At 48.6% G+C, this 20,446-nt stretch overlaps 1 protein-coding gene across 3 annotated transcripts in view; it reads right to left on the bottom strand.

Annotated features, from left to right (window-relative positions):
- Positions 1–20,446, bottom strand: part of LOC146813512 (uncharacterized) — a 451,939-nt gene that overhangs the window by 349,854 nt on the left and 81,639 nt on the right. For all 3 annotated transcript variants that reach the window (XM_085620293.1, XM_085620295.1, XM_085620294.1), the window contains exons 5-6: positions 19,674–19,781; positions 6,335–6,445 (exon numbers count right to left, since the gene is read on the bottom strand). In XM_085620293.1, coding sequence (XP_085476419.1) covers positions 6,335–6,445; positions 19,674–19,781 — 219 coding nt within the window. The remainder of the gene's footprint in view (positions 1–6,334; positions 6,446–19,673; positions 19,782–20,446) is intronic.

Below are 20,446 nucleotides of genomic sequence, written 5' to 3' on the forward strand. Positions count from 1 at the left end.
GCGAATCTCCCCTTCAACCGCCCTGAAATATGAGTCTGGGACCCTTTGGGGACAGTTATGTAATATATAAAGAAAACGGGGAAGGGCTAACATTTTAAAAAGCGCCGCCCTCCCCACCAGTGTTAAGGGCAGAGATCTCCAATGTTTAACATCTGCCCATAAATCGGGCCAAAGGGGGGGCCAGATTGGAGCTATAGAAGCAGACCGGATCCGAGGTAATAAAGATCCCTAGATAACGAAACCCTTCTGTAGCGACCGCAATAGTGCAGTCTGCCAGAAGGCGCAGGACTGCGCCTCTCAGCATAAACAGTACGGACTTGTGCCAATCGATCGCATACCCCGAATATTTGCCAAAATTCGTAAATATATCCAGCACGACCCTAATCGAGTTATACGGGGATGCCAGATATAACAATATATCATCCGCATAGAGGGATATTCGATCTTCTACGTCCTCTGCCCATCGCACACTCCAACACATCTTTGCGCACCCAGGCCGTGAGAGGTTCCAGGACAAGAGAGAAAATCAACGGGGAGAGCGGGCACCCCTGCCTAGTACCCCTTCGTAACTCGAAGGTTCTAGATGTAAAACCATTAACTCTCACCTGTCCCAGCACGCCAGTATATAGAAGCTTTACCCAGGCTATAAATTTAGTGCCCAGTCCCACTTTCGCTAGGACTTCGAAGAGATACGGCCATTCGATGGAGTCGAATGCCATTGACGCGTCTAGGGACAGCACCGCCACATCCTCTTCGATGTATTTCCTGCGAGCCATCACATTGTGTAAATGCCGTACGTTAAGGGCCGTATTTCTACCTGGCATAAAGCCAGATTGGTCTGGGTGGATCAGTGATGCAATGACCAACACCAATCTATTTGCCAAAACTTTAGCCAGCACTTTCGTCTCTACATTAAGGAGAGAGATTGACCTATAGGAGCCACAATTATCTGTTGGCTTACCCTGCTTATGAATGACTACGATGGTGGCTAGCCTTTGATCTACCGGTAGACTCCCCACTTATAAACTTTCTTCATACATGGCTCTCAGGTGTGGCACGGTCAGAGAGGCAGTAGCCTTCAAAAACTCAACCGGAATGCCATTGGGCCCCATCGCCTTTCCGGATTTAATCTGCCCCAGGGCCTTACTTATTTCCTCGTTCGACAGGTCCGCCTCCAGGGCATCTCGCTCCACATCTGAGAGGCCCGGCACGTCACTGTCCTGAAGGAGCCGACGCGAGTCCTCTGCCGTGTACGGGGTAGAGGGGGAGTACACGGTTTCGAAATGATCAGCAAATTTCTCTGCTATTTCTTGCGGGTGAAGCACTATTTCTCCCCCCATCGTCGTCAATTTGTGTACCCACCTGGACCCCTGTTCTCGCCTCTCTAACCACGCCAGTGTCCTGCCAGCCCTGTCCCCCAGCTCATAGAGTTTATGTTGAGTGGCACGATGTTTAGTCACCATTTGCTCCCTGGTTTTTATCCTGTACTCGTCTTGTTTCAATAGGAGTCTATGGCTAGTGTCTGGCGAGGGGTCTCGTAAATGCTCCCGCTCTAGTTCAAGGAGGTCGGACTCTACCTGAACCAATAGTTCACGCTTTTTTGCGATATAGCTCGTCTTTAGTGACAGAGCTTGCCCCTTAAGAACCGCCTTGAATGCCTCCCAGATTACTTGTGCGTAATCTACTGAGCCCAAGTTTTCTGTAAAGTAGTTCTCCGTTTGAATACGGACCTCACTTCTTATATCCGGTATGTGTAAGAGCCATGGATTTAGGACAATGGTATTGCGTGGTTGTCGTTCCCAGTGTGTATACTCCGTCCACACCAGAGAATGGTCGGAGATACCCCTGGGGAGAACCCTGTAGTGGGCGAAATAACCTATCGAGGATAGATGTGTAAGGAAATAATCAATACGTGATAGACTGCGGTGGACACTCGAGAGATACGTGAATAGTTTATCAGTTGGGTGAAGTGCCCGACCCACATCTGTGAAACCCATTGCCTTCACAAAGTCAGCCATTAGAACGTTTGATTTCTCCCTAGACCTCGGTGGATGGCGATCCATAGTATCATCTAGGGTCATGTTGTAGTGTCCCCCCATTATAAGTGCTCCCTCCCGGAGTCTCGGGAGTCTATTCCCTAGTTCTTCCAATGCCCACTTGCCTAGAGCTGGCGGAACGTATACAGATAATATGCTGATGTCTCTCCCGTCCCACTGGGCCTCTGCCCCCACAAAGCGACCTCCTGTATCCGCCCAAGTCTTATGAACAATAAGGGGTGTATTTTTCCACACCAATATAGCCGTTCCCCTCGATAATGTGGTGTAGTCTGCGTGTACCAAAAGTTTATATCCCCATCTAGTAAGGGCCTTGGATTTCTGACCCACCAGATGCGTTTCTTGCAAGAGGACCACGTCGGGTGAGTGTCTCTTCAGATATTGTTGTACTATGCCCCTTTTAATTTTATCCCCAACCCCGTTAACGTTCCAGGACATCACGTAAAGGGTACGGTCTCTATCCTGCCCCTTTACTGTGTACCTTACTTATTACTACCATTCGGATCATTTCTCTGTAGGAAAAAACTTGAACCAGGTCACTCAGTATTCGCCGTCCAATAGTCCATACGACTGTTGTACGCTTTCGAAGTACAGTTACACCTCGCTTACCAATAACACAATCAGAAAAATAACATCTCCCAACTCTCAGCCCCCTGAACCCCTCCCCCTTCCCCGCTCCTCGATCAACGTCGTAGTGTACCTTCAAAACCCCTTCAGTCCCAAACCCCTCAACAATCTCCCCCCTCCCTGCCCCCCTGCCCGTGGATTAAAAACTACCCACTCCCAAACAAAGCAGAGTGCCTCTTCACCCCCTGAAATGCTAGAAATGCACGGGACAGTCCGCTCCCATCCCCGCCCGCTCTCATCACATTTAACTAGAAACGTTATCCCCCATCCACTGTTCACATAGTCCAGTTACATTCAAATCACATCTTATTATTCCCATCGGTCTCAAACCGTGCACTGGGTCTCGTTTAGAAGTCTCGCACCCGATGTGTATATCTGCCCCCTGTCCGACCGCCCCTACTTGCGCTTTTTGGTGGGCACCGGCTCTACCTTGGTGATGCCAGGGGTTCTCACTCCTGTTCCTTCAGCGGACCATCTGTCTCTGCCAGATCATTTCGAGTCTCGTCCGCATGGAAACCCCTGCGTTGGTCGGTCCGTTTACAGCGTTCGCGTCTCTGGCCGCCCACCGTGCTCCATCCTTCCATCCAGTCCCAGACTGCATCCGAAGAATCGAAAAACCATGATTTGCCACCTGACTGCACCCTCAGTTTTGCAGGAAAGAGCATTGCGTATTTCCTTCTATAACGCCTGAAAGCTGCGACGTTGGGCTTGTACCTTGGCCGTGAAATCGGGAAAGAAGGCCACCTCATAGTTGTCTATTTTCAACAGAGGACCGGATCTCACAGTTTGTAGTATAACATCCCTGTCTCTGTAGTTGAATACCCGAGCTATAAGGGGCCTCGGAGGTGCTCCCGGCTTTGGTCTACCTCCAGGTACTCTGTGAGCCCTTTCAATAGAGAAGTAGTTCGAGAGAGACTTAGGCCGTAGATGCTTAGTAACGAGGTCTTCTACATAGAGGTCTGCTGCCGGCTCCTCCGTTTTTTCCGGAACCCCTAAAATACGGATGTTATTTCGGCGGGCCCCACCTTCATAGTCGTCCAGTTGCTGTTCCATCCTGTCTTGTTTTTTCTGCAGTGCAAGCATCTGCATCTGGAGTTCCGACGTGTCTGACTGTAGGGCACTGGTTAGCACTCTAAGCTCCTTGACTTTCTCATCCATCTTCCGGATGTCTGCCCTTATGAGATAGACCTCCACCGTGACCGAGTCCACCGAAGCGCGCACTCCGTTAATAGCCGCCATGACATCATGCAGAGTTGGCTCCGGACCTTGCTTTGGGTCTGTCACCCCTCCATCCTTGTCTGGCTGCGGTGGATCACCTTTGTCTCCTAATTTGGACCAGGTGAACTTGGCCAGCTGCTTTTGGGCGTTCGCCTTGGGCACCTTCCCTCCCGTCGCCATGAGTGCGCAACAATGGACGTCTTCCTAGGTGAATGGCCTGGCCCAGTTCCGAAGATTGAATTTTAGTTAGTTGACAGGAGTGCCTGGATTGCCAGAGATTACTGTTGGATTCAAAATCTGGGTATTTCGGCCTCAGAACGTGAACTGTCGTGACTGGGCCACCACCCACCTTGCTCCTGCGCCAATACAGCTCCAGAATGTTCGCCTGCGTTCTGCAAGAAGCTCCTCCTCCAGCTATTCACGGCCCTCTGTCTCTATATCCCCTGCGGAGCTGGAGCTTGCAGCGCCTTCTCGTGATAGTGACTTGGGGGGGGGGGGCTCTGAGTGTGGTCTGCACTGTCTGGTTTCCACCGCACCAACCTTCCCTAAGTCAGTCGGGGGAATTTCAGGAGTTTCTTATGCTGCGCCACGCAGCCAGCAATATCCCACACTGATGATCCGCTCCGCAGGAGGAAGTGGCGAGCTCCCAGGCCAATGCTGTTTATCTGTGTGGAAATGCGCATGTATCCCACACTGCCCTCAACGGTCACCGCTAAACTGGGCACCCAGCGTTGATTCCTGCCCCAAAGTCAGGTTTACAGGCAGCATTTATTACCTTGGAGAACCGTAGACCCCGTGACCCTGCTCATGCGGCCGTGTCTGCCCACTACTCTCAGGCAGGGCGCAGGCCAGGCCTCCTTCTTAGTGCCATAACGGTCGAGTGTTCCATGAACCACTTCGTCCTGTATCTCAGATGCCTCCCATCACTGACCTTAGGGGAAGGCGTCTCGAACCAGGCCACAAGACTGTATAACCCACCGGGCTGTGTCTCCTAGTACTCACTGGCTCTCGTGGGGACGTCAACACACTCCTTTGCTCCCACAGGTTCGCGCTGTGTTCCCACAACAGCTGCAGAGATCACCGCTCCCTCAATATTAAGTTGGTCTGCCGCCCCGCCTCCTCCTTCTCTCCTCGCAGGCCGCAAAGCCTGGGCCTCGCGTATTCCTCCCAAGCAGGTTTTTTCGGGCCCTGGGTCGCCACGTCCCCTCCAGGATGTCCGCTGCCACTTGCGTGCCGGTTCCCGCGGCGCGGCAACACCCAGCGCGATGTCCCCACCAGTTCACCTCGCACCGCCAGGGGCCCTTCACGCCGTAGCGGACCGGGGGACCTCACGCCCAATGATCACATTCGCGGCGCTCCAGGGCCACGAAGCCGGGGGCTCCGGCAGTCATGGTCTTCACCACAGCCTCCCGTGCGCTGCAGCCTCGCTCAGCACGGTCCTTCACTGCATTGGGCTCCACCTAGGGTTGAGGCACTTCTTGGACCATACGGCCAGACGGTCTTCTCACCGGCTCCTGGGCAGTGGCTAGGATTCCGACCCATGCGCCGCCGCCGCCACTACCGCCTCGGCTGGGATGGAGCAGGAGGGGTCGTCGAAGCACCAGACCGGGTCACAGCACCCGCGTAGTCACAGGTAGAGGGCAGGAGGTAAGCTGCTATTTATTCCTTCAATTTTGGTTAGTGGGTGGCGGCGGATAATGGGAAATATACAGCGGGGGTTCAGGAGCTCTCTCAGTCTCAGGCAGCAGCCATTCTTGTTGGCCGCTAGCCAAGCCCCCCTGTCACTTATTTCTTAACAATATTCACTGAAACAGTTTGCGCCAATATATTTTGTATTATGACAAGAAATATAACTCCGTTCGACTGAACTGAGTTCTATGACAGCAATAATTGGGCTATTTAAGTCGTTCTTTAATTCATTTATGACAGATGTGTTCTGTTTTATTATTAATATTTCCTTTTTTAATTAAATCTGCACAGAATTATTCTGTGCCAATAAGAAATTATTTTCAGAAATTAGTTCCATGTGAACACTTGTTATAAGTTTACACCGTTCGGTGAGACATATGGGTTGCTCTCCTTCTTCTGAAATACCAGTGAGGGGAGAGGCAGAGACGACTGGAGCTGCACAGAGGTTCTATTATTCAAGTGGAAGATTAGGAAAAACATCAAGGTCCAGAGAGGGGAAAGGCAGAGACGATTGGAGCTGCACAGAGGTTAGATTATTCATGTTGAAGATTGGGGCGACATCAAGGTTGAGACAGCCGGAGCAACACAGAGGTTATACTGTTGAAATGGAAGATTGAGGGCAACACCACAGTCCAGTGAGTGGAAGGAGAGAATCAGCTATAGTGAAGGAAGCAGTATACTATTTGTGGTGTGAGCAGAACACTGGAAGTCCACCAGGAATCAAGAAGAAAAGAAGACGTACTCACCTCTGGAACATTGGAGGGGTTGCGTTTCCTCAGGGTCCCGATACGCCATGGGATGGGGCTCGTCCTCTTCTTTAAGGGTGACTGATACCACTGATGCATCCGTCCTGCATCCTGAATTAATAGATACGGGGAGATAAGTGCACTGTCAGCAAAGACGTAAACACCACTGGTTATTGCTTCATATATAAATTCACCTGTTTTTTTAGCATGAAGAGAAAAGACCAACTTTTCAGTCTGTCAGCCATCAAAGCTGGCGATATGGGTGTGAAAGCGCCCCCCCCCCCCCCCCCCCCCCCCCCCAAGTGGTGCACTCCCTGATATCTATGGTACAATTAACCATTTCTCAGCTCGTTTACGCTAGTTACCACTCCTGAGGCTTGAGCCGGGAGTTAGAGGAGAAGAGCGAGCACTATTTTTGCCAGTGAGATTTTACCGCTATTATTCTAGTGATTTTCCATTTGAACTAATTCGTGTGCATTTTTAAAACATTCTTATTCATTTTATTTCTGGGGCCATTGGAAAACGGGGTGATTAGGCTGCTGGTGGGCTGAAGGATCGTTTTTTATTGATTTTAAACCTAAACAGCATTTTGAGAACACTAGGGCTACCTTGTAAACAGCCAGTTCTCAGCGCGACCGCCATCTTGGGTGTAGCGTGGGGGAGCAGTCTAGCGTCTGGCTCCCACACGCTATATTTAGACCGATGGCGCAAACGCGCCTTTGTTACCACTCCTGAGGCTTGAGCCGGGAGTTAGAAGAGAAGAGCGAACACTATTTTTGCCAGTGAGATTTTACCGCTATTATTTTAGTGATTTTACATTTGAACTAATTCGTGTGCATTTTTAAAACATTCTTATTCATTTTATTTCTGGGGCCATTGGAAAACGGAGTGATTAGGCTGCTGGTGGGCTGAAGGATCGTTTTTTATTGATTTTAAACCTAAACAGCATTTTGAGAACACAAGGGCTACCTTGTAAACAGCCAGTTCTCAGCGCGACCGCAATCTTGGGTGTAGCGTGGGGGAGCAGTCTAGCGTCTGGCTCCCACACGCTATATTTAGACCGATGGCGCGAACGCGCGAAGCGGGCGCGCCGAAGGCGCGCCAAAGGCAAGCCCGTCTGCGCCCGTCCGCGCCTGGCCCGTGCCCAGTGCCACATCCCTTGTATCTTCTGTTGCGTGCAAACGGGTCCGGATTGTCTATTCACCGAGAGACCTATTGAGTAGAAGAGGTAGAGGGAGAAATCCTAAGTGTAGAGAGTGGGCTTTTAATGCAGAGTTGCCTCCAAAATCAGGAACTTCTATCACCTGTAAATATAGATTACCTACACTGCTATGTTTAGCACCCTACAAGGATAAAGCTTTGGAACATGGTCATCTAAAGGAACAAGCCCCGGCATGCAAATGTGTACTGCTAAACGCTAGGTCCCTGATTAAACATAGCACGGAATGTGCTCAGTTTATTGAGGACGATAACATCCAAGTAACATTCATAACAGAATCCTGGGCTGATGAAGCTTCAGGCCCTGATCTGTTGAAAGCAACACCGCCAGGTTATGTATGCTACGTACTAAACAGGGGCGGAGGCAAAAAAGGGGGTGGTCTGGCTATAATTTACCCCAGCTCTATTAAGGCAAACTTTCACCCTATAGACAATGAAGGGTGTGAAGCACTGGCCTTTAAATTTTACTTATCAAGCCACCATACTTTTAAAGGCATATTACTTTATAGACCCCCAAGGAATAAGCAGATTTTTGAGGCAGCTATTGGTCACCTACTGGAGGATTGTATCGGTCAGAGTTCCTATACAATCTTGGGAGACTTTAACTATCATCTGGAAATGCCCACAAACCCTGAGACTGCCATTCTTTTAGATATCATGAATAGCGTGGAACTCACAGAACGAGTTTTGGCTCCCACTCATTTGGCGGGCCACATGCTGGACGGGGTTTTTTTCTAACCACCCGGGTCTGCAGGTCTCAGAAGTCAGGCCTTTGATCTGGACAGATCATTCGGCCATTCTGTTTGACCTGACCAGTCTGGGACACACTTTCGGTGTGTCTAAGGGAAAGAAGCAGATTGAGGTCCGGCCCTGGAACAGATTGAATACAGGGGAGCTTCAAGATCTCCTCTCGGCTACCCTGACTTCTGCAAATCTAAAAGCAGAGGAAGGAGCAATAGCCTATACAAGTTGGGTCAATGCTGCCTGTAATAAACAGGCTCCATCTAGGCTCATTAGACCTAAGAGACTCACTTCCTCAGCTCCATGGTTCTCAGAAGAACTGAAACAAGGTAAACTTACCTGTAAACGATTAGAGCGAGTCTGGAGGAAAAAATATAAGGAAGCAGACAGAGAGGCATATAGGAAAGGGCTAGCAAACTACAAACACTTGCTATTCGTCACTAAACAAAAGTTTTTTACTAATAAAATTGAGCTGGCGAAAGATTCAGCGAAAACCCTTTTTAAAACAGTTTTAGATCTGTCACACCCTCGTCCGGTCCAACTGCAACCTAGTTCTGAACTCTGTGAAGGGATCGCATCCTTCTTTTTGAATAAAGTGGAGGTGATTTTTTCGGCCTTGAATAGTTCCCCTTGTGAGGGTAGCGACAAGGGGGGGCGGAAAGTTCAACTTGGCCCTAAAGTAGTCCTTGAGAATTTTGAGCCTCTTCCTCTGGAACTTGTTCGCACCTTACTTGACACAGCAAGATCCGGATCACCCTATGACCCCTGTCCGGTGTCCATTGCAAAGATAATTGCTGAACCTCTAAGTAAAGCCCGGACGTTAGTTTTTAACACAATGATCGAGTCAGGATGTTTTCCCAGGCCCTGGAAAAAGGCCTCTATTTTACCCCTGCTAAAAAAACCTAACTTAGATGCCCTTGAACCTGCAAATTTTCGCCCCATATCTAGGCTTCCACTACCAGCCAAAATGGTGGAAAAAGCCCTTAATACTCAACTTGCCGCCTTTCTTCTTAAATCTCAGACACTAGATGACACACAATATGGTTTCAGAAGTGGCCACAGTACAGAATCGGCACTTCTGAAAACCACAGATGAGATTAGAAGAGCGGTAGATTCGGGAGGAAGGGCAGCCCTGATCTTATTAGATCTCTCCGCGGCCTTCGATACGGTCCACCATCAGCGTTTGTTGGACCGGCTCTGGGCTTGCGGGATTCAGGGCAAGGCCTGGAGCCTCATTAAATCTTTTCTCACTGACAGATCACAGGTAGTTTCCATGGGTGAGTTTTGCTCTAACCCATTTGTCCTACCCTGCGGAGTTCCACAGGGCTCATCCATGAGCCCGACCTTGTTTAATATCTATGTGTCATCATTGGCCCCCATCATTAAGACCCTGGGTTTTCATTTAACATCCTATGCTGATGATACACAAATTGTGGTATCCATGCAGCAAGGCCAGGAGGACAGCCTGGCAATCAGATTCCATGATTGCATGATGGCAGTGAGTCTTTGGATGGCGGAAAACTGCCTGAAGCTGAATTCTGACAAAACTGAGGTCATGGTGTTTGGAAATTCTCCAACCTTTTGGAATTATAAATGGTGGCCGGTCAGTATGGGAAATTTCCCAGCCCCAGCTCCAAAAGTAAAAAACCTGGGAGTAATAATTGATGACAAGCTGAACTTGGGGGCCCAAATCAATTCAGTCTCTTCATCGACATCCTTCGTTCTGCGGGCCGTCAGAAAAATCTTGCCTTTCTTGCCTACAGATAGCCAGAAAACAGTGGTCTCTGCCTTGGTGATGTCTAAATTAGACTATTGCAATGGTCTCTATTTTAACATCCAGGAGCGTTTTCTGAAGAAATTGCAGAGGCTGCAAAATGCAGCAGCCAGATTATTGTCCGGGATCCCTAAATTTGCACCCATATCGAAGGAAATTCAGAAACTGCACTGGCTTCCAGTCAGGAAAAGGATTCTTTTTAAAACATTATGCACTGCTTTTAAGGCTCTCCACGCGACCGGACCGGTCTACTTGCAAGAACACCTAAAATGGTATATACCATCTAGAGACCTCCGGTCTCGGGGAGCTAAACTTGCCTCTATCCCCAAGGTAAACAAACAGTCTTGGGGAGGCAGAAGATTTGTAGTTGGGGCAGCAAAAGCCTGGAATGCCCTTCCGGCACAACTCAGAAACCTGTCAGATCTGCTGTCCTTTAGAAGGGCATTGAAAACATGGCTATTTACCCTCTAAATGATTGCGCTTTTCTCCGCTCGCTGGTAAATGTAGCTTCTTAAGTGATTGGTAACAGCGCCAGGACACCCTAGGGTAATCGTGCGCTTTATAAATTATTTAACATAACATTTCTTTCTTGTGGTTCCCCATGAGGTCTGACCCGCACGGTGGACGGCAGTCAAAACTCTTGAGGATTATTTATTCATTAAACAGTTTTATGTAGCGCTCATGCACCACATCGAATATGCTACTTACCAGTATGCATCTGTTCTTGGCATGTAGGGCTGCTGACATTCATATCTGTGCATAGATCGCCGCCTAGTGTTGGGTCCGGATGATTGCACATTGTTGTCCTGGAAGAGTCTTCGAAGTATCACGAGATAGGTGGCTCCTCTCCTGGACTACAGTGCGCATGGGCATCCTCTCCATCCTCAGATTGTTTTTCGCCATTGTGGCAGTGATGGAGTAGATACAGTAAGTGATGACCATACTATACAGTAATTCTGAGTGTTGCAGCCGCTACAGGCACCGGGGAGGAGGGTGGGCGATATGAATGTCAGCAGCCCTACATGCCAAGAACAGATGCATACTGGTAAGTAGCATATTCGGTTCGAGGCATGTGGGCTGCTGAATTCATATCTGTGCATAGATTATATAGCAGTCCCTCCATTAGCGGCGGCTGCCCGTGCCAGCTGCAGCAGTCTGAAAAAGGGTCGTGAGAACAGCCTGTCCTACAGCTGCCTGCTGTTTTGAATGCACATCTACACAGTAGTGTTTAGTAAATGTATGTATAGTGGACCATGTGGCTGCTCTACATATTTCTTCTAAAGGAATGTTCCCTAGGAAAGCCATGGACGCCCCTAACTTTCGTGTTGAGTGGGCTCTGGGAGGAATCGTTAATGTGCGTTTAGCTTTTTCATAGCAAATTTGAATACATTTAACGATCCATCTGGCTATCCCTGCTTTGGAAATGGCGTTGCCCTTGTGTTGTGGAGAAAAGGCAACGAACAGTTGTTTTGTTTTCCTAAAATCCTGTGTCCTGTCTGTATAGTACATGAGGGCCCTCTTTACATCTAGTGTATGGAGCATTCTCTCTGCGACATTTTCTGAATTTGGAAAGAAAACAGGCAGTTCAATAGTCTCATTCATGTGGAACTGCGATATCACTTTAGGCATGAATGTGGGGTTGGTACGTAGTACAACCCTGTTTGCGTGAACCTGTATGAATGGCTCTTGAATGGTTAGTGCCTGGAGTTCACTAACTCTTCTCAACAAAGTGATTGCCACTAAGAAAGCTACTTTCCAGGTGAGGAATTGAATCTCACATGAATGTAGAGGTTCAAAGGGTGGACCCATCAATCTGGTGAGGACCACATTTAGGTTCCACACCGGTGCCGGTGGGTGTGTTGGAGGAATCACTCGTTTGAGTCCCTCTAAGAAGGCTTTGATGGCAGGCACTCTGAATAAAGAGAGGTGCTGCCTGTTTTGAAGATAGGCCGCTATTGCGGTTAGATGTATACGGATGGAGCTGTATGCCAGATTGCACCGGTATAAGTGTAACAGGTAACAGATGATGTTCTGAATGGATGCATCCAGCGGATTAATGTCATTGTTTTTACAGTAAATGACAAATCTTTTCCATTTAGCCGCATAGCAAGCTCTGGTCGTGGGTCTCCTGGCCTCCTTGATGATATTCATACATTCTGGAAGCAGGTTTAGGTAGCCAAACTCTAAGACTTCAGGAGCCAGATCGCCAGGTTCAGCTGTTGCGGATCTGGGTGCTGAATTTCGCCATGGTTCTGTGTTAAAAGTTTGGGTGTTAGCCGCAGTCTTTGAGGCGGCACCACGGAAAGTTCTAGGAACGTGGTGTACTATGGCTGGCGTGCCCACATTGAAGCAACCAGGATGAGTGTCATGGAGTGTTGCCGTAGTTTGCGTGCCACTAGCGGTATTAATGGCGCTGGGGGAAAAGCGTACGCAAATCAGCCTGACCAGTTCATCCATATCGCATTGCCCTGTGGATGCGGAAACCTGGCGGCAAAGCTTTGGCATTTTGCGTTACCCTTGTGGCGAATAGGTCTATCTCTGGATGACCCCACTGCTGGAAGTACGGTTGGAGTACTGATGGATGTAGCTCCCACTCGTGCATTTGGTGGCTGTGTCTGCTGAGCAGATCCGCCATCTGGTTGTCCTTGCCCGGGAGGTGTTCCGCCATGAGGAACATGTTCCTCTGAATGGCCCACTTCCACATGCTCTGAGCCAGATGAGACAACTGTGGAGAGTGTGTTCCTCCCTGCTTCTGTATGTAGTACATGGCAGTCATGTTGTCCGTCCGGATCAACACGACTTTGTTGCACAATTGTACTGTGAATGCCTTCATTGCCAGGAAGATTGCCATCAGTTCCAGAAGGTTGATGTGCATCTTCTGTTGCTGTGTCGTCCATAGTCCCTGCACTGTGTAATTGAGCACATGAGCTCCCCATCCCTGGAGAGACGCGTCCGCCGTCAGTATTATTTGTGGAACAGGCTCTTGGAACGGTCGGCCCTTGCAAAGGTTGTGTAGATTCCACCAATGCAGAGTTGTATGCCCGACCGCTCACCAACACTAGGTCTTTCAACTGTCCTTGAGTCTGATTCCATTGACGTGCCAAGCACTCCTGAAGCGGGCGCATATGTAGTCTCACGTGCGGGACTATGAAGATGCAGGAGGCCATCATGCCTATCAACTGCATGAACACTCGCGCTGGAAGGGAGTGTTGAGGTCTGAACTTTTTTATCAGCAGTTGCATGCTGTTGATTCTCGCTAAATTTGGCTGAGCTTTGGCAGCCAGAGTGTCTATGGTCGCGCCCAGGTACTGCCGTACGTGGGCAGGTTGAACATGTGACTTTGGATAATTTAGTGAGAATCCCAGACTGTGAAGAAGGTGAATGGTGTGGGATAAGTGGCTGGCACACTGCTGGGCTGACTTTGCCTGAACAAGCCAGTCATCCAGGTAAGGGAAGACGTGAATGTGCTGTCTCCTTAAGTGTGCAGCCACTGTTGCTAGGCACTTGGTAAAGACTCTGGGCGCCGTTGTTACTCCGAAAGGGAGTACTTTGAACTGATAATGCTGATCCTGAAGAGTGAACCTGAGATATTGTTTGTGTGATGGGTGTATGGGTATGTGGAAATACGCATCCTTCAAATCTAGTGTTGCTAGGAAGTCTCCCTGACTGAGTAACGGCAGAACCGTATTGGAGGGTTTGCATATGAAAATGCTCTGACAGAATGTATTGGTTGAGAGGTCTGAGGTCCAGTATAGGTCGGAGAGACCCGTCCTTTTTTGGGATTAAGAAGTATAGAGAGTACACCCCTGACCCTCGCTGTTCCACAGGCACGAGCTCTATGGCTCCTTTCTACAGCATACTTAGTACTTCTTGCTGCAATAATGTCAAGTGCTCTGCGGACATAGGACGGTGTCTTGGTCGTATGTTGGGTGGATTGGATGTTAATTCCAGACAATAACCGTACTGGACTATTTCTCTGACCCACCTGTCTGTGGTGATGGATCTCCAGACTGGCAGGAATTGTTGGAGTCTCCCCCCGACCGGTGTTGTGGGCGGGGGGCAGTGACAAGACGTCACTGTTTGTTATTGGCGATGGACCTGGTGTTGCTGTGTCCTCGTCCTCTGCCTTTGGTGCTGGATCCACGATATCCACCCCTATTGTTTTTATTATAGGTACTCTGGGTACCTCCTTTACTGTACTGCTGCTGGGACCCCTGACCTCTAGCTGCTCCTCTATTCCCGGGGCGACGAAAGGAGCCACTCCGAAACTGCTGCGACTGTAAAGCCCCCATAGATTTCGCAGTTTCAGTGTCCTTTTTAATCTTTTCTAGTGTAGCGTCAACCTCGGGGCCAAATAAAAAGTCTGGGTTGATTCAAGATATTATTTTGAATCTCAGGTTTGAAACCTGATATTTTCAGCCATGCGTGCTTCCTCAACATCACACTAGTGTTGATTGCCCTCGCTGCAGTGTCAGCTGCATCTAGTGCGCATTTGATGGACGCATTTGTAATGAGTTGCCCCTCTCTGATGAGGAGCTCCGCTCCATCTTTGTATTCATCTGGTAGGTGTTCTAGCAGTGTTTCTAGGGTATCGTAGTGTGACCTGTCGTAGCGGGCCAGGAGTGCCTGAGTGTTGGCAATGCGCCAGATGATTGCTGCTTGTGCTGCTATCCTTTTACCTGATGTTTCTAGCACTTTGGACTCCTTGTCTGGAGGAGGAGCATCACCTGTAGTCTGCGAGTTAGCTCTCTTGCGAGCATTAGAAACTACCATGGAGTCCAACGGCAATTGACCCTTAATGTACATTGGGTCTCCTGGGGCTGGTTTGTATTTCTTCTCTATTCTCGGGTTCAACACCCGTGCCCTGGTTGTCTCCTTAAAGATGTCCTTAGCATGTTTAATAACCCCTTTTAACATTGGTAGACTCTTGACCCTTCTTTCTGATGTGGAGAACGTGTCCACCAAGAAATCCTCTTCCAAAGAGTCAGAATGAAGTTCCACTCCGTGATTGGCAGCCGCCCTTTCAATGAGGGCGTTAAAAGCAGCAGTATCTTCAGTGGGAGATGGTTTGATATTATAAAGATGAGTGTCAGGAGCATTTTGTGGGTCTCCTGGGTCATTAGGGTCTCCCCATGCTTGATCTTGGTCTTGCTGTTGTTCATCAGGGTCATTATCCACAGGATAAGTGGTATCATCCTCAATATAGCCCTCTCCTGCATCCGCCTCCGAGTGTGTGGGAGAAAAGGATGGTGGTTCCTGATCGTAGGTGTGGTAAGGTTCTACAAGCACTGGTGTCGAACCTGACGCCATTTTCCTTTTTAGTGGAATCTTGTATGAGTCCAAAGCCTTTTCTGGAACAATTCTCCACTTGCGGAACAACAGCCTACCAGTGTCGGCGTCGATAAACTGGTCCTGTGAGTCTTCGACATCGGCTCTTTCCGTGGACACTGTTCTTGGTTGTTCGATACTCTTCCTGAGTTCGAACAACTTCGGTGTCCCTGGTGGTGGCAATCCAAACTTGATCGGTGCCGGCGACGAGTGAGCCTTGGCGACCTTGTGCGGTTCGGGACCCGTTTTCGGTTCGAGAGTGGCCGTTCCCTGATGCACTTCAGGGACTCCGACACCTGTTGCAACGTGAATGCAGACGGTGCTTTGGAACCGATCGGCTCTTTGGAGACAGGCCTCGACGCGGTCTCCGGTTTCTTTCCAGCCTTCGGGTTTTCGATCCGAAGTTTGGGATAGACGCCCTGTTGATCCGATATTTTGGCAGTCTCAGCACTCTTCGGTGTTGATGTAGTCGGATCGACCACCTTGACCTTGGTCGTTGGTGCCCCAACCTTCGGTGCTATAGGCCGTTGCGTCTTCTCGGGACCGAGGGCCTTCTTGTGTTTGTCGGTGCCTAAGTCCTTTTTTGGTTTCTCGGTACCGAAGTCCTTCTTTCTTTGGTCGGCTCCGACGTCCTTCGTCTGTGTCGACGGATTGGAGGGCTTCGATGCCTTCGATCCGACCTGAACCAGTTGCACTTTCGGTTTCGATTTGACCGGTGCAGGTTTTGGTTTCGATTTCACTGAATCGACTCCAGTCTTTTTTGATATTTCTGGCTCTTTTGAAATGTTCGAAGCCGGGCCTTCTGGCGGGGCTGTAGAACGATCCGACCGATCTTGGGTAAGGCCCGCAGGCGATCCCTCGACCAGAGCCTTATCAAGACTATCTCCCTCGGCCTCCGCATCGACGGATTGGCCTAGCTCCTCGCCTGAGCTATCTTCCTCGGCCCCAAGGGCCTCATCGTCGTCTCCTACCTCGTCGACGACGTCTTCGTCCTCGAAGATCACCTCATCATAGTCGTCGTCATATTGGGATTCATGCTCCGAAGCATGGCTCGAGTCTATCTCTTCGACGCTCTCGACTTCTTCATCCTCGGTGCTGAATATGTTAACCGGGTTAGGCGCCGATTGTTTGGCCTCCAATCTAGCCACCCGTCGATTCCGAAGTGTCTTCTTTGTCCGGAACCGGGCGCAGGCCATACACCTGGACTCATCATGATCCGGTGATAAACATTTGTTACACACCGGATGGACATCGATGTGTGGATATTTCGCATGACATAGAGGACATCTCTTGAAGGGAGTCCTCGATTCCATCCTCGAACGTCGATCGATGTTCGGACCGAAACTCGGTCCGAGAAGGGTGAATAAGTCCGAGAACAAGTATAATAATTTATCGATACCGAGCGCAAACAATACCGACGATACCTAAAGGCTTTTGGCCTGAAATAAAGTTTTCCTAACTTGAGCTAAGATAAGCACATCCGAACCCAATGGCGGAAAAAAACAATCTGAGGATGGAGAGGATGCCCATGCGCACTGTAGTCCAGGGGAGGAGCCACCTATCTCGTGATACTTCGAAGACTCTTCCAGGACAACAATATACAATCATCCGGACCCAACACTAGGCGGCGATCTATGCACAGATATGAATTCAGCAGCCCACATGCCTCGAACAGAGGATTTACAGCGCTTTACAAGCAGCTTACCGTCACAACACTGCGCAAGAAAGTTTTAGTACCAAAGAAGAGTTATTGGATCACAATACAAAGGCCTCATTAACAGTACACACTGGGTCAACAAGGTTAACCTTTTTAGGAACTGGAGACCAGAAGTCATTCACGGAGAGATGAAACAACAAAATTCATAATTCCCAGTAAGAGTAGATTTGCACCCTGAAGAATTTTCTGGATTCACATGATGTACATTATTCCACCCATCTAGTTGTTGGGTCTGAAATGTTCTCCTTTCTAGTTTTCTTGTGAGAACAGGCACCACGTTGGCCACTGTTTGGTGCAATGCCTATCCTCCAATGATGCCAGAAGTATGCCACAGAATCCCCGAGTGTGGTCACTACCTTCAGATTTTTTTTTTCTCTTGGTGACTGCTGTTTACCTCCCTATGATCAGACTTTACTCCCTCCTTCCCAGCTCCAAATCACCTCATAGCTCAGGGAGGTGGGAGAGTCACACGTGGATCCAGAAAATGCTTTCTCCCTGCAGGTAAGTAACCATTTAATTTTGCAGTGTGAATCTCTTTTGGATTCATATGCTGCTCAGATTTTTGTAGCTGTGTTTGCCTCTTTTGTGTTGAAATGAGTGCGTATTTGTGAACAGGTATTAAGGTACATGTCGTCTCACCTGCGCTTCGGTTAGCTTGAATATGCAACACAGTAGTGCTCAGTGAATATGTGCATGGAAGGCTATGTGGCTGCCTGAAAATGCCATCAAGTGAATCATTGGCAATGAAGCCCAGCGTCACTCTTCCCCGCAAAGTCTGCTCTTTGTTTCTCTCGTAATGGTACCCCTGCTCCTTTGCAGCATATATGGATCATTTGCACTATCCATCTTGCAATAGTACTGGCGAGGGGGAGCCTGGGGAGGGGGATGGGATAGGGGACCCGTGAGCATCTCTCCATGAGAATGGGAGTGTAGGGTGGGGGGAGGACTTTGGACCCGGGATAGGATGCTTCCCCCTGATCTCTTGGTTTACTCGCTATGCCCTGTGGGAGGGGAATCTCTCAGGCGGTGCGGGAGGCTTCAGGGTTCACTTGGCTCCATTAGCTACTGGCGACATGCTTGGGGGGGTGGCTGGGGTGGGGGGCGTTGTTGGGGGAGGTTTACAGGGGATCGGGGTGGGGGGCCTTTTGCTTGTACTGCATTGTGCTAATGGACCACTCTTATGGACGATCTGCATTATGGCACAGATGCCTTGTGGGACGAGAGATATGCTTGTATTACTCTGTAAAGTTCAATAAAAGTCTGTTTAAAAAAAAATCCATCTTGCAATAGTAACTTCAATTCTTGCTGCTGCAAAGGAAACAAAGAATGGACTTCCATTTCTGCATGGTTTTGTTTCCCGTAAGTAGTACATAACTGCTCTGCTGATATCCAGAGCGTGCAGGGTCCTTTCTGCTTGCAACTTTGGTTACTGGAAAAACGATGGTAGCTTTACAGCTTAATTTACATGGAAATGTGATAAACTGGTAGCTCGCTCCCTCACTGCAAGGATGCGATGGTTATGAAAAAGGCCATCTTGACTGTTAAATATTTGAGTCCCGCTTTGTGCATTGGTTCAAAAGGTGATTTTGCCAACTGCATGAGTCCCGGATTAAAATTCCACAATGTATGTGTGCTAATCGGACGGTAAAAACAATGGTGCTCAAAATATAGGGGAAAGATAGTCCCCAAAAATATACCAAGCTGCCGGTGACTCTACGATTGATGGTTACAAAAAGAAATATACAAAGGAGATGGGGATCGAATGACCCTCCGGACACTTGCACCAGGAACAAGTATACGAGCGGAGTGATTGTCCAAAGATAAGGGAAAAAGTTGTGACAACCCTGGTAACAATATAGAAACGTAAGTGTTTGGGTATAACTTTTGAAACAATAATTCACTGACTGGGGAGGAGGAAAGAGTTGGGTACTGGAGAGAATGATGGCTAATCAACGCTGCACGGTGATGATCACGTATACTGTATGGAGAACTGTTAGGCGGTCAGTTTTCTGGGAGGGGGGGGGGAGTGGTAGTGGATTGTTGTAAATTCCACTAAAAAGCTTTACGAAAAAGAAAAAAAAAATGAATATTTCTCACTGCATTCTGTCATGTTGAAAAGGGTGTACTACAGCCCATCTGCTTATGTATCTGAAACCTTTCCAAGGAAACAGAAGCCACGCGGTGCCGCGTGTCAGCCGGAAACTTCCATTGTCGTTTATTCCCAATAGTGAATTCAAGAGCAAGATCAGTCTAAAAGACAGCTCTGCACAAGCTGGTAAGGTACACCAACGCCCCTTAGGGGCGCAGTAAAATGTACAACCACTCGTCGCCAGATCTGAAAACAGGGAGGCGAGAAGGTAAGTTCTTTATTCAGTACCTCACACTGCTTCATGGTCAGAATACATGGTCCAGCAGCGCATGCAAGCAAGTGGACAACTGGAATGTTTACAGTGTATAAACAGTGGTCAGCTCAAGTAATACTTAATGCTGCTGCACATATAAACAGAAATATACACGTTATAATAGAACATATTTCCACTCTGCGACAGGTCCCCACTCACCTAGGAAGGGGCTTGAGGTGCTTTTTCCTTCGACTAGGTAATGATCAACCGTCAAATCTTCATCTGGCTCGTGCCGTAAAATGATGTCAAGATTCAGGGAACTTGAACCTACATTTATGAAAAGCACAATTTCATTTACATTTTAAATCTTAATACGTCACATTCAAGGCACTTTACTATAAATGGAAATATCTAAACCGAAAGAAGGAAGGCAGGTGATGGCTAGTGACGTGCTGTATAATGATAAGTAATACAGATTCGACGGAGGGTCCATGTCTTACACAGCGCTCAGACACATCAGTCTGGTAAGGCAGCTCCAATCTAAAATCAACTTTCATCTATGAATGCAAGGCATGAAATGGGCACAGTTTTCCCATTTGGGCGTGATGCTGTGGGTATAAGAAAAGAAATAAGTGCAAAAATGGAGATTGGTGGTGATAAAATTCAGAGAAAAACACGCCATGAAATAACACATGGAGTACTGACGTTGCTGACTTAATATTTTATTTTTAAAAAATCTGTCACCTATGATGCTTGAAAATTGGATATGAACTTTTAGGAAGCAGAGAACTCAATAAAACATTTCCTTCATGGAGGAAAAGAGTACAGTGGTACCTGTTTGTGCTTCAAGTAGGTAGGTTGTGGGACTCTTCTGGACCTCACCTGTGTACCACAACTCCCAGCAGGCTCCGCTACTAGGAGGAGACCACTGCAGTTTTCCCGCTGCCAGCTCCCTCATTACAGGTTGCCTTCTCCCACATCACAGGACTTCT

The sequence above is a fragment of the Triturus cristatus genome, chromosome 7 (genome assembly GCF_964204655.1).
Source record: "Triturus cristatus chromosome 7, aTriCri1.1, whole genome shotgun sequence".
Classification (NCBI taxonomy): Eukaryota; Metazoa; Chordata; class Amphibia; order Caudata; family Salamandridae; genus Triturus; species Triturus cristatus.